Genomic DNA, 12,243 nt, shown 5'->3' with positions numbered 1-12,243 from the left:
TTTTTTTTTTTTTTGGGGGGGGTTTGCCTCAAAGGTCAAAAGGTCAAAGATCAAGGGAAAGTGCTGAACTAACTTTTTCCTCCATATCTCAGAAGTGGCTCAAGTTATCTTGAAACTTACTACATATTTATGCATGTTCTGCCTGACAGTGATTATCCTATGAATTTTAGGGTCAAAGACCAAAAGAAAATGGTAACAGTGTACTTTTCAATACAGAAATTACACTTTTTCTCCATACCTTGAAAATTACAGTATTCATACACTTATGAATGGGTCAAAGTCAAGTTAAAGTCCTTGAATCCCCAAATACATGCTCTCCTATTCATCTAATTAAACCTAGGTAAAGGAAGGTGAACATTCAACACATTTGTGACAAACATGTAATTTCAATATTTTGCCAATATTGTGAAAATGTAATTATGCATTGTCCACATGTACTATAGACCTATTAGGAGAATCATGCATTATGGCGGAGGCATAGCAGTCGCCTTAGCGACATTTCTAGTTTTTTTCTTCTTCTTCATCATTCTGTCACTCTACTTGTCATTCATGAATTTAACCTTTTTTTTATGATGTTGTACAAGTCCTGAATAAGAAAACATTACGCTGGTGATCAAGAGGGCCAATGCAGAAAAGTTGTTTAAATGTCAAATCTTGTTGAATAATGTGATCATACTTCTTACTTTCTCTCAGACCCACGTCAGTGCACAATCTGCGGGCAGCTGGCGACCCTGGAGTGCCGGGACTGTCGGCCGGATGTCGGCATTTGTGAGGAATTCATCAAATCTTTCTGCGAATCCTGCTTCATTATGGTGAGTGAGATGAGAGCTTAAGAGGCATCATACTACTCCATTTGAAGTTAACGTACCCATTGCTTGTTCTTCACGGTATTGCATCCTGCCTAGTGTATTGGTATTCAATTTAAACAGATTAAAAATCTCTCCCTGTTGTAATGCAGCTCTTTTAGAAATTGTCCATCACATGTGTTCATGATCTGTACAATACTTTTTCCCTGTCATAGTTCATTTCTTTTGTCTTGTTTTGCATATCATGTGACTTTGAACTGCCAAAAAACAAGCCCTCACAGATAACATTTGTGAGTGAAGGTCAAATTCCAAAGGAGGAAGTACTGTCTGCTAAATCTCTCTTGCAACTGGTTGTCAGGGTGATGAGTTAGTGAGCATACTCTATTTGATTTTTAATGTCTCTCAGACTCACGAGCGCAGTAAGCCACATCACAAGAAGAAGGCGTTGACTGTGAGTGAAGAGATTCGGTCACTGAGTCAAGAGTTGGAGTCCCATGAGCCGTTATTCCAGCCCCAGATGATGGAACTGTTTGCCGTGGTCTGCATACAGACCAGCCACTACGTGGCCTTTGTCAGGGCGGAGCCCCAGTCGGACCAATGGGTCTTCTTTGACAGCATGGCTGATAGAGATGGTAAGAAAGGACCTGGTCTAGCATTGTCTCTCAGTCAACATTGATGTATTCACATTTGATGTTGATCTTGCTGTGTATGCGCAATATTTACACTGATATTCATTTAGTAGTAGTAGTAGTAGTAGTGGTACAATGTAGTAGTAGTAGTAGTAGTAGTAGTAGTAGTAATTATAATAGTAATTATAATAATATTATTAATAATAGTGTTCATATTGATATTGTTATCCATAGCATGCTGATGTTGATATTTATTAATATGTATATTTAATTTTATATTATTTTAATGTTAATATTCATCAATATTTGTTTGCCAAAATGTGTGGAAGCTACTTGCTGTGAAGAATGAATTGACCTGTTCATTGATTGGGCAAATGGATGTGTACAAATAAATTTGTTTGAGGGTTTTTTTCCTAGTTTTATTCTCCTTTTTCTTCATATGTTTTAGTCGCAGTGTCTCAACATCTTGGATTTTTTGTATATTTGATGTCTGCTTGTTTGAATGCCATTTGAAGTTGCCTCTTTATCTCTTTCTGTCCTTATCAATTTTGCATTATGCATTGTATAACAGGAGTATATTTTTACTGTTACCAAGTTGCGTTAGCTCCAAAACCATAATGCCCAAGTCAATGAAGTGAAACGTGGGAAGATTGCATGGAGTACAGACAACCAGTACAACTTTGTACTGTATGTCCCAAAAGAAATTACAATCAAATTTTCGCATTTATAACACCCTATATGATTAAACTGTCTAAATGCTACTTCATGGTCTTAAAATATAACATCCTAGCTCTATTTTGCAGAAAACCTCATTCAATTTGGTGAAGCGGTCACAGAGAAATGTGGAATGTTGTAAAGCATGTCATGAGTCTTCCAAGTTTAGCACTTCGGTGCTTTTATGTGTGAATACAATAGACAGAACTTGGAGGGAAGAGATTCTTGACATCCTCTACAAAATTCCTTATTTCTCTTTGACCACTGAAGCAAATCAAATGGGGTTTTCTGTAAGATGTGGGCAGTGAGTTATAGTTTCATATCCTGAATTTGTATTGGGATTGATTCCCTACTTTTAAAGATATCATTGCGGAGGGTTCCGTCGTAGTTCTTTTTGGGACATACGGTACTGTTTCAGCTGATAAGGGTGCTTAGGTTGCCCTTCCTATTGTGCAGTTTAGCAGATTCTGTCACCTGCAGTTTTTCACGTAAATGTCACTAAGTGGATGCTGAATTTGTGCTGTGTCATCGGCATTCTCTCTGTCTTCCTCCACAGCTTCCCACACTCCGGGCTTTAACATCCCAATCATCACCCACCTACCGGGCTTTGAGAAGCAGGTGCAGGACGAGGCCCGCATCAAGGGCACGCCCGACGACAAGAAGCTCCCCGAGCATCTGCGGAGGCTCCTGGCCGACTCCTACATCTGTTTCTACCGCCGGATCGACAGCAAACGGAGGGACCCGCCCAAGGAGTGGGTGTCCGGAGCCACAAACTACTGATGCGGTCCATCGCACGACGCCGACTTTCCGGGGCGCTAGAGTGGCATTCGAGACGAGGGAGAGATGAATGAAGGATTACGGCATTTCGAGAACATCATCCTTTGAATGCATCCTGGGTATGGGGCAGGAGCAAGAGCGCACAGAATGTCTTGAAGATGGAAAAGAGTAACGGGGTCGGGATTCGCAGTTTGCCGGCACTTCCTGGCGTGGAGGGATGCGCTCGCCGTTGCCATCGGTTGCTCGCAAAGCGGAGGAGAGTGCGAGGCATCTCTTGAGCTGGAGGGCTCCTGTCCAGCTCCTTCCGTCTTCTCTCGACGAGACTGCTGCCGGCGCTATCGACGAGGCACAGCAACAATGTTTGCTGTCTTGCAGACCGCTGGCAATGCCCCACCCACAGCTCACTTTCTCTGGCTCTTTTCACGTCATGCTCTATCTCTCTCTCTCTCTCTCTTCCCACCCCTTCTGTTTCTCCTCATGTCTTCACTCTTCTTTCTGTCTAAAACAAAAGCACCCATCAGGAGTACTTCAGCGCTATACTAGAAATGCAGATGAATATTAGTATACAAAACTGTATCCCTCCCAGCAAACAGCCAACTAAGATTATTATAAGTTGAGGATATAGCTTACGATTAGACTGCATTGCTGTCAATACAATTGTTGGATGATTTATTTGATCAACAATTCGCCATTGCAAACTTATTCTGTGAGGTAGAAGATAATAAGTGTTCTTTTCAATAGTGTCCGTGTGATTGTGTGGCCTTATATGTGCAGGTGGTCATGTAAAATCTGAGCGTGTTGACAAGAAGGTCTTTTTGAGTGAATGCTAGATCTTTATACATTCATTTGGATTCTTATCCAGAAGAAAGATGTAACCGCAAAGCCTTTTCAATAAATGAGTAGCAAGTCAATTGCTCTGACCAGTGGCATTGCTGGATTCATGTTGGCCTTCAGTTCACTAACATTTATGGTGTGAGTTGACAAAAATGCTGTGTTTCTTGATCAAATGGCATCAAAATACTTGACTAATATTTTGCCCAGTGAAGTTTGCACCTTTTGTAATGTTCTGAAGACCCCTTTTCATAGCATGACACAGTACTGCCTAAAACTAGTTGAATCTGCCTTTGTAAAACTTCTACCACCTAATTAACCCATTCAATACTGAATTCTGAAATCTCCGTAGACTTAATACATGGGCCACCAGGTTCCCGTATGGAACGGGTTAAAAGAGTGAGCACGGCCAGGTCAGCTTCTGGTATTGTACAAGTAATAGTCTCACTATTAAGGCTCTTTATCACATTAACATAAGTTTGAAACACATTATGTAAGTGCATCACAATTCCACTTTGTGAGATTTATTTATCTACAGAGACAAATATATTCCCATTTATTTATGTTGGCATCAACAGAAGTTGTGTATTCAGCATACTGTATATAATTATGTTTATGAGCTTCTTCAGTATAAGGTTTGCTCACAAACTCTTTTTCATTTTTATGGGACAGCTAGTAAGAAGTTTTGTAAGACAAAGTCAAGGAAATAAGGAAAGGCCTTCAAAGGCCCACTTGGCAAGCTTGGCTGTGGCTTTACTCTACTACCCCTACTTGCTTTGCTCACCATAAATACAGCAAAATACATTGACAAAGGCTATATGCATTTAAACAAGACCAATGAGGAAATTGTAGAAACTTAGTTATGAAATTGACATATGCACTTGCCGCACGCATTCTGCAAGGTGCATGTTGATGCATGAAAGGAGAACTCAAAGGGAATTAAGCGGTGAAACTTGTAGACATGGGCCGTTTGATTTCTCTGAATTAGAATGGCTACTTGTAGGAGGAGTGTGTGTTTAGTGCCACGCAAATACAAATGCATAATTAAGGTTTGCAAGAGCAGTCAGTGTAATTCAGTATGTGGCGTTTATACGACCATGATATCCATTAGTATGGCATGTTTCGATATGCTGGCAGACATTGTATCTTGTTGGGTTTCCAGTGGAAAGGTTCATTTTCTAGTATGTGCTATAAATTAAGAGAGGTACTTGAAATTAATTGATATCATATATTGAAAGACGTACTTAATATTCAGTTTCTTCTCTCACAGCTGTCCTCAGAGCCGTGATAAGTGGGAGGGGAATGGTGGAAAGGAGAAAGATTGTGAGAAGATGAAAGTAATCAACAATTTATGAAATGAGATTCAAAACAAAGTGAAAGAGGAAGCGGGGAGATACAGTCCTGTTGCAACAACTATAACTCGAGTGAGAAACTGAGAAAAACATTGTGCAATAGAAAGTATTCAACAGAGGAGGGGAAATAACCAACTTAGCCGTAGAATGTGGCAAGGTGCATTCAAGGGAAAGGTTACAATGTACAGTTTATGCTTTTTGTCGCATTGTCTTTGCTTGTGCACAATTTTGCCGAAAGAGAGAAGAGCAGGACGAGAGAGGCAGCCATGTATGCCATGCCTGCCCATTACAAGTAACGTTTCACTTACATAGCCGAAGTCAATGTTGAAACCTGTCACATCACGATCATGTATATAATCACCCATTAGCCCGTTTGCCTTCAGGGGAACATAATGAGAAGTTAATTGAGAGACTGATGGGTTTGTATACTCTGTGTGTAGGCTCTGTAAATATCTAGTACCCATGGGTTACATCACATTGTACATGTATATTTCAGTTTTACACTTGCAGTGGTATGAGAAATTGGTTTTAACGTCATGCATTGCATAATGATATGATTTCAGGCGTTGATGCAAGTACGGTGGGAGTCAGTATGATGTTTCTTGCCAGTTCCTGTCAGTGGGATCGTCGTCTCAGCGGAATTAATTATTAAAGAAATCAGAGTTCCAGTGGCTATCACTGACGATGCATGTAAACACTGTTTAAACAACTGTATTGAGTGCAGGTCACAACCAGTTGTCAGATTAGCCATTGTATACACAGGGGATGTCATGTTGAAATGTTAAACATTTGTCCTTTGTGTGTACAGTGTAAAAAAAAAAGAAAAAAAAGGATTCATCATAGATTGTTTTTTTGGTTGCCGCTGCTTCCGTATGCACGGGAGTGGGTGTGTTCACCTTTTTTTTCTGTATGATTATGCAGCATGTATTTTATTTTTCATAAGAATGGTAGTGATTAAAGTAGGGGTTTTGTTGAGTAGACAACAGCTATTTTGTCTTTTGTTGGGTTAGAATATAGAGATAAGACATAATTGAATATCAACTCACTTGAGACTGAAATTAGCATTTCACAGTGCAAAGAAAGAAGTTACCATATGCTATGGAAGTCACTATGATACATGCGCCTAACAAATAATTTTCTCTGAGGATGTGTTATTATATTAAGATTTGTTGTGTGGTGTTTGTTGATCTGTCATAACAATGTGGGAAAATTGCAATTAAAGTCCACAGAATTTATTAATCTGTTTCAGTTGTAAATCATTTGAAATTGCTGATTTCAAACACTGAAATTCATCTTTGGTGATCAAATTAAGTGTAATATGTTTGTCCACTTTGTTGATACACTTCGCACAAAGGATTTATTTCTCACCAGTTGCAAGGGTAAGTTAAGCTTCCTAATCCAAAAAAAAAAAAAAAAAAAAATCCATAAATCAAGTTACCCTTTGACTTGTTGCATCAGAGATTTGGCCTTGGAGTGTGTAGCCACTAAAATCATACCTTCAGTTTTGCTTTCCTTTTCTACATGTACGCTGCAGCTGATCATAATGTCATTGGCTGGTAAAAGAAATGTAGCTTGTGTTATCTCATAATAACACATTGCTGTATTTTTTATTGTTGTTGTTGTTGCTTTGTTGTCCATGAAGAAAGTTATTTGATATTTCAAGAGATGAAAAAAATGAGTGCCAAAGACATTGTTGTTTATTCTGTTTGTGTCTCCTTCCTTCACTGCGTGTCTTGGAATTGACGGGGAGACAAAGTTTGGGTACGGAACAAGAACTCTGCTCTGCTGTAGTCTTGGAGGACACATTTTGTAATGATCAGTGGTGGTGTTTATTTGCATATCTGAAACCTATTGGGCGTGAATTATCCTATTTTTGAAGAGATGGATCCCGACTCCGTCTCCAGAAATTAGACAATTTGCGCATGATGATGGAGGAACTATCTCTTTCAGGATTTCGCCTTGAGTTATACTTGCACTTGAACATAAACTAGGGCTCAACATAGGCAGTGGCCAGGTTATCTCAGAACACTGAAAATTGATGTCAAGTCACCACATCTTTCTAAAAAGTTATCTTTTGGTGGCCAGATTGAACAACTGAGATTCAAAATTGACTGTCATGTTTCCTTTTATTTTAGACCACCAGATTTGAGATTGAAAGATTTCAGTGGCCACCAGAGAGAAAAAAAAAGTTAGTGTCGAGCTCTGCACTAACTTTAATACGAAATGTTCACTTACAAGGTAATGCTAATTAGGAATGCATCAGCATCACAAAATCCAGATCAAGGCTGAAAGAGTATGAGTACATGTATATACTTTATTATACACATCTTTTGCTTAGAGTTTGGTTCATTGAAATAAGAAAGCTTGAAAAAAGTAAAAGAATAAATGAATGATTGAAGACTGTAGATGTTTGGTGCAATACATCGTCATAACAAACAAAACAAAAAATCTTTGTGAGGCCAATCACAAATGACTTTTTGTGATCCAGGAATTGGAGTTGTAATATGCAAACTTGAACTCGTAAACGAGTTGTTTGCTGCTTTGATGGGAGAAGCCTCTGCCATTACTTTACTCCTTGTTATTTTTGTGCAAGATTTCAAGGAATATTCAGTGGAAAATGTATGCTACTGTATGTATGATTTCTTTTTAATAGTTTCATTTTTCAATGCATGCTTAGTAATAGTAAGATACACAGCTGAAAATCACATAAGCAAATGAGTAAAGCTGCGTGCAAGTCGGATTGAGAGTGTGCTGTCTTGTAAAGTGCTAATTGAGTATGTGGTCAGGCTGTTTTATGTCTTCTTTTAAAAACAGAAGATGGATGTATGGGGGGGGGGGCTTTCACAGCTTCTAGTAATATGTCTTTGTGAATATACAAATAAATTCTTCTTTTTTTAACACACATTCTAAATGCCTACTTTAATGGCTACATCAAGCATAAAGATTTATGGGTGATGACTTAAACCTTTCAACATACCCTTTACAGATAATCTTCCTGAGGTATAAAGTAATAGAAGGCTATTATTGACAAGTAAATGTATGTGAATGTACCATAGTTATGGCCTTTTTACCTCTGCCAAATACTGTAAGTCATGTGTTTGCTGGTATTTGTGTATTAATTTGGTTGTTTGTTTGTCTGTCATGAACAAGATTTTGATGAAGATTTTAGGCTTAGGTCCATTGTGGTCAAAGGAACAGGTAATTATCTTTTGATGATGATTTGAATTTGATTTGTTTGTTTGTTTGTTTTTTGTAAGAATCCGTGCGCGGTTCTCTGGCCTTGGCGGAGGTTTGCTCCTTTCAAGTGTTTCTAGTTTAACTCAATTGTTTTGAGTTTCAGGATGAAAATGTGCTGGTACAGTGTACATGTCCCATATTACAGTCAGTTCTGTGTGGTTGTGGACCACTGTTTTTTTTTTTTGGGGGGGGGGGGGGAGGGAGGGGAGGGGCAGGAGGTGGGGCAGGAGGAGGGGCAGGGGGAGATTGGGATCGCCAAATGCGAAAGCTCATGAATTTATCCCAACAAGTCTTAATTTTGTGGAATTTCCTGCGCACAATATGCGATAGTTATGTCAGTTATTGTTCCAGCTAAGTGGTGGTCAGTGTATACCTCCTCAAACTTAAACTATAATACCAGTAGTTGAAGCAAAATATCGCTTTCATTGGAGTAATTGTCATAATGATGTGATGTTGTAATTGTGTTCTATGTGTAAAATAAGCCAAAAAAACACATACATATTTAAAATTTATTTTTGTATGAGTTACTATTTATGATGATAGATGTACAATTGATTTGTAGTGTAACGCTGATATGTTTGTGACATTCAAGTTGAAAAACATTGCAAAATTTGTGATTCTGTTGAGAAAGGGATAAGGAATTCATTAATCATTTTACTGTACTTAGTATATACAGCTATATTTTAGTTGTTTTTCCATGTTTCAAAGTGACAACTCCCTCAAGCAAAAAAATAGAAAAACCTTATTAGAACAAACCTGTGTTGTGTGATAATCATACATGAGTGATGAATATTGAATTGAATTGAATTGAAATGGTTTATTGATATCAACATCGTCGCATCCAAAGGCCGAATTGTGATGGTTTACAGCAAATGATATAAAATAATACATAAAAAAAGCTCAAAAGAGGAATACATGCACAAACAGATGGACTACACACATAAATATCCATAACAAACTCAAATGAAGTGTACGACTTATTCTATAAAATATTGAATATTACAGTTGAAAAAAGAATCGCGAGATTTATATTGCACAATATCATCATATACGTTTCAGATTGCAAAAAAAATCAATCTTTTTTGTTATCTTACTTCCCATTTCCTCTCTCTCTCTCTTTCTGTCTTTCTCCCTCACTCCCTCCCTATCCCTCTTTCCTAGGTATGTTTCACTGTGTTTATATTTCCCTCCTTTTCTCCCTCTCTCCCTCTCCTCTCATCTCCCTCTCACTCCCTCCCTCTCTCTCTCTATAAATAACTCAATGTTCATATCAAATTAAAATCATTCGATATCATCCAATATGGTAATTCTTCTAATACTTACACACACATATATATATAACAATCAAAAATATTTTGTATATTATATACATTATCATAGATATCTTATAACTTTAAATATTTCAAAAGATACACAAACCATTATCAAAATCAGTGACAAGGACCCGAAAGTGTGAAATAATAATAATAATATATGATCACAGATATATTTATCATTTGTATGCATTCAAGATCTTGGTAGATGAAGTGTCCCATAAGCATATAGCATTGTTTTGTTTGTTATAATGTTCATTTGCCTGTGTTTATTCCAGTTTAGTTGCTATGTCAGGCCAAATCAGATCCAGCTCTGTGGCTGGAAAGAGAGTATGGAAGGATTACACATAAGATTTGGGGAATTGTTGTACCGATAGTTGTGTTGAAATCAGTCTAAATCAAAGTATCATTGCACACACAGCACATGTCTATTCCATTCGAAGAAAAAAAATAATCCCCCAAATGGTTTTAATGCCCGGTCACACAGCACTTTACGGCTTAATCACGGCCAAAACATGTCAAAAAGTGGTCTCCTGTGAAGCAGATGATGTTGTTTGCGTTGATGTCGAGTTTAAGACGAGCTACGGTCGATTTATAGACGTGGCAGGACGTGGGGTGAAAATCGGAACAGCATCGGATGCAGTAAAAAGTTTTGAACTACTCAAAATTTTATTCCGCAGACAACCACGGGTGGCACACGTGGTAAAGACGTGCAACACATGTGAAACATACGTGATAATCCGTGTTCCGGCAGTGATTAAAACTTGGGGAGACGCGGTAAGACGCGAAAGTTTAGCGGTCTGTCATGGGCAGAGCACGGTCATCTGACGCGTGTTACGCGTTGGTATCACGGGAAATAGCGTGGGTTTAGCGGCTTATCACTGACAAATGGATTTTTCCGCGTACATGCATGTGGCTGAACGTGGTTAGCCGTGCTTAGGCAGTGCTTCAGCAGTGGAACAGCCGCCAAAGGCCATACCCCGTACAAAGCACGGCCAAACCAAAATTGACCAAAAAATTACCACTTACAACCACGTCCACCAAATTTTCATAACTTTTTGTACGTGATTTAGATGTGGAGTGCTGTGTGACCGGGGCTTTACATCCATGGTGTAAGCACACTTTGTGTATTAATTTGTAGTATATTGATATGTGTATCACATAAACACAGAGGATGAAGAGTGTAAGATATTAATATGTATCATACTTTATGTACGTTGACAAGATAATGACATGCATAGTCTGTACAAAGGGAAGTTGATGTAAGTAAATTGTTCAGGTCTCAGAATATGAGCATTTTGTTGTTGTTGGCTTTGAAGTCAATAAAACGATGCAGAACTGCAATACATGGTGACTGATATGTTTGGAACCACTTGCCTTATGTTTGTGATGAAAATGTGCGTAAAGGATGGCTGCATCATTATGTACTGAATAACTCTATTTAGTTTATTTTATTGATAATATACACTTATTACCCTTTTAGAGGTGTAATTTAACACTTAGCATCCCCATGTGAGTTATATTTTCCCCAAAAAATTATATTTTCCTGAGGTTTTCTGCTATGAGGGAAAATATTACCTCAAGGGAAGAATATAACTCCCAAAGGAATGTCAAGTATCGTATTACAATAGACAAAGCAATTTTTTTTTTTTTTTTTTTTTGTATACTACATGGTCTACATACATACACACACTCACCATTTCATTCTAACCCTGATGGCAACCAGTAAAATTCTGGTATGAAAATACTTGACCTGACGTCACTGTTCCCAACATAACAATATCGATCCTTGCTCCATTAGTCACATGATTGCATTGTGACCAATCACTGACCAGTACTTAGATTTGATATAGTGATTAATATGGTCTTGTAGTCAGCTTGGGTAGCCATTCCAGTGTTGACCCTGCTCTACCAGTGGGCCTTGCCACTGTACACAACCCAGCATTTCCGAGTACCCTTCATTTTTTATGCCTGGGTCAAGAGAGACGTTGTGGGTGAAATAGTCCATTACATTTCATTGTCCCCACCGAACGAGTTCGAGCAGGGGACTATGAAACGGGCTCCCTACGTGTGTGTGTCCGTGTGTCTGTCCGTCTGTCTGTGTGTGCGTCCGTGTGTGATCAAAATCTTCAATTTGCTACTTCTCTGTCATTTATGAGCCAATTTTGATTCTGTTTGCTTTATATGATAGCACTACATGGGAGCTTTGAAATTTGTTCACAGAATTTCAGTTGTGACCTTTGACCTTGACCTTTGACCTATATTGTACATTTTGCTACAAAATGCTACTCCTTCGCCATTTCTAACCCGATTTCGATTCCGTTTGCTTTAAGTGATGGCACTAGGTGAGGGCTTCAAAACTTCTACACAGAATTTTGACCTTTGACCTTGATTTTTTACCTATATTGTACATTTTGCTACAAAATGCTACTTCCGGAGGGGACATATATTACGCACTCCGTAATTTCTACTTTTCCTTATTATTCTACAGATTTGTCATTACGAAGGTACGTCAATGTGCAAATGACCGATCCCCCCATGATTTCTTCGTTTCAGAGTATACAATGAAGCTTCAGAATAGTAA

The 12,243-nt window shown here is 38.4% G+C and overlaps 1 protein-coding gene across 1 annotated transcript in view; it reads left to right on the top strand.

Moving 5' to 3' along the window:
- The window catches only part of LOC139714698 (uncharacterized), a gene marked incomplete at its 5' end in the record, with an annotated part of 41,347 nt that extends 37,992 nt beyond the window's left edge, over positions 1–3,355 (top strand). Inside the window, 3 exons of the mRNA XM_071626371.1 lie at positions 694–812; positions 1,213–1,438; positions 2,706–3,355. Of these exons, the coding sequence (XP_071482472.1) occupies positions 694–812; positions 1,213–1,438; positions 2,706–2,929 (569 nt within the window). The remainder of the gene's footprint in view (positions 1–693; positions 813–1,212; positions 1,439–2,705) is intronic.
- Between the last annotated feature and the right edge of the window lie 8,888 nt (positions 3,356–12,243).

The sequence above is a fragment of the Diadema antillarum genome, unplaced genomic scaffold (genome assembly GCF_040938485.1).
Source record: "Diadema antillarum isolate AM-2024a unplaced genomic scaffold, OU_Dant_1.0 seq00002388_RagTag, whole genome shotgun sequence".
Taxonomy (NCBI): domain Eukaryota; kingdom Metazoa; phylum Echinodermata; class Echinoidea; order Diadematoida; family Diadematidae; genus Diadema; species Diadema antillarum.
Note: the sequence above shows the minus strand (reverse complement) of the source record. Positions and strands in the feature narration are given on the sequence as shown.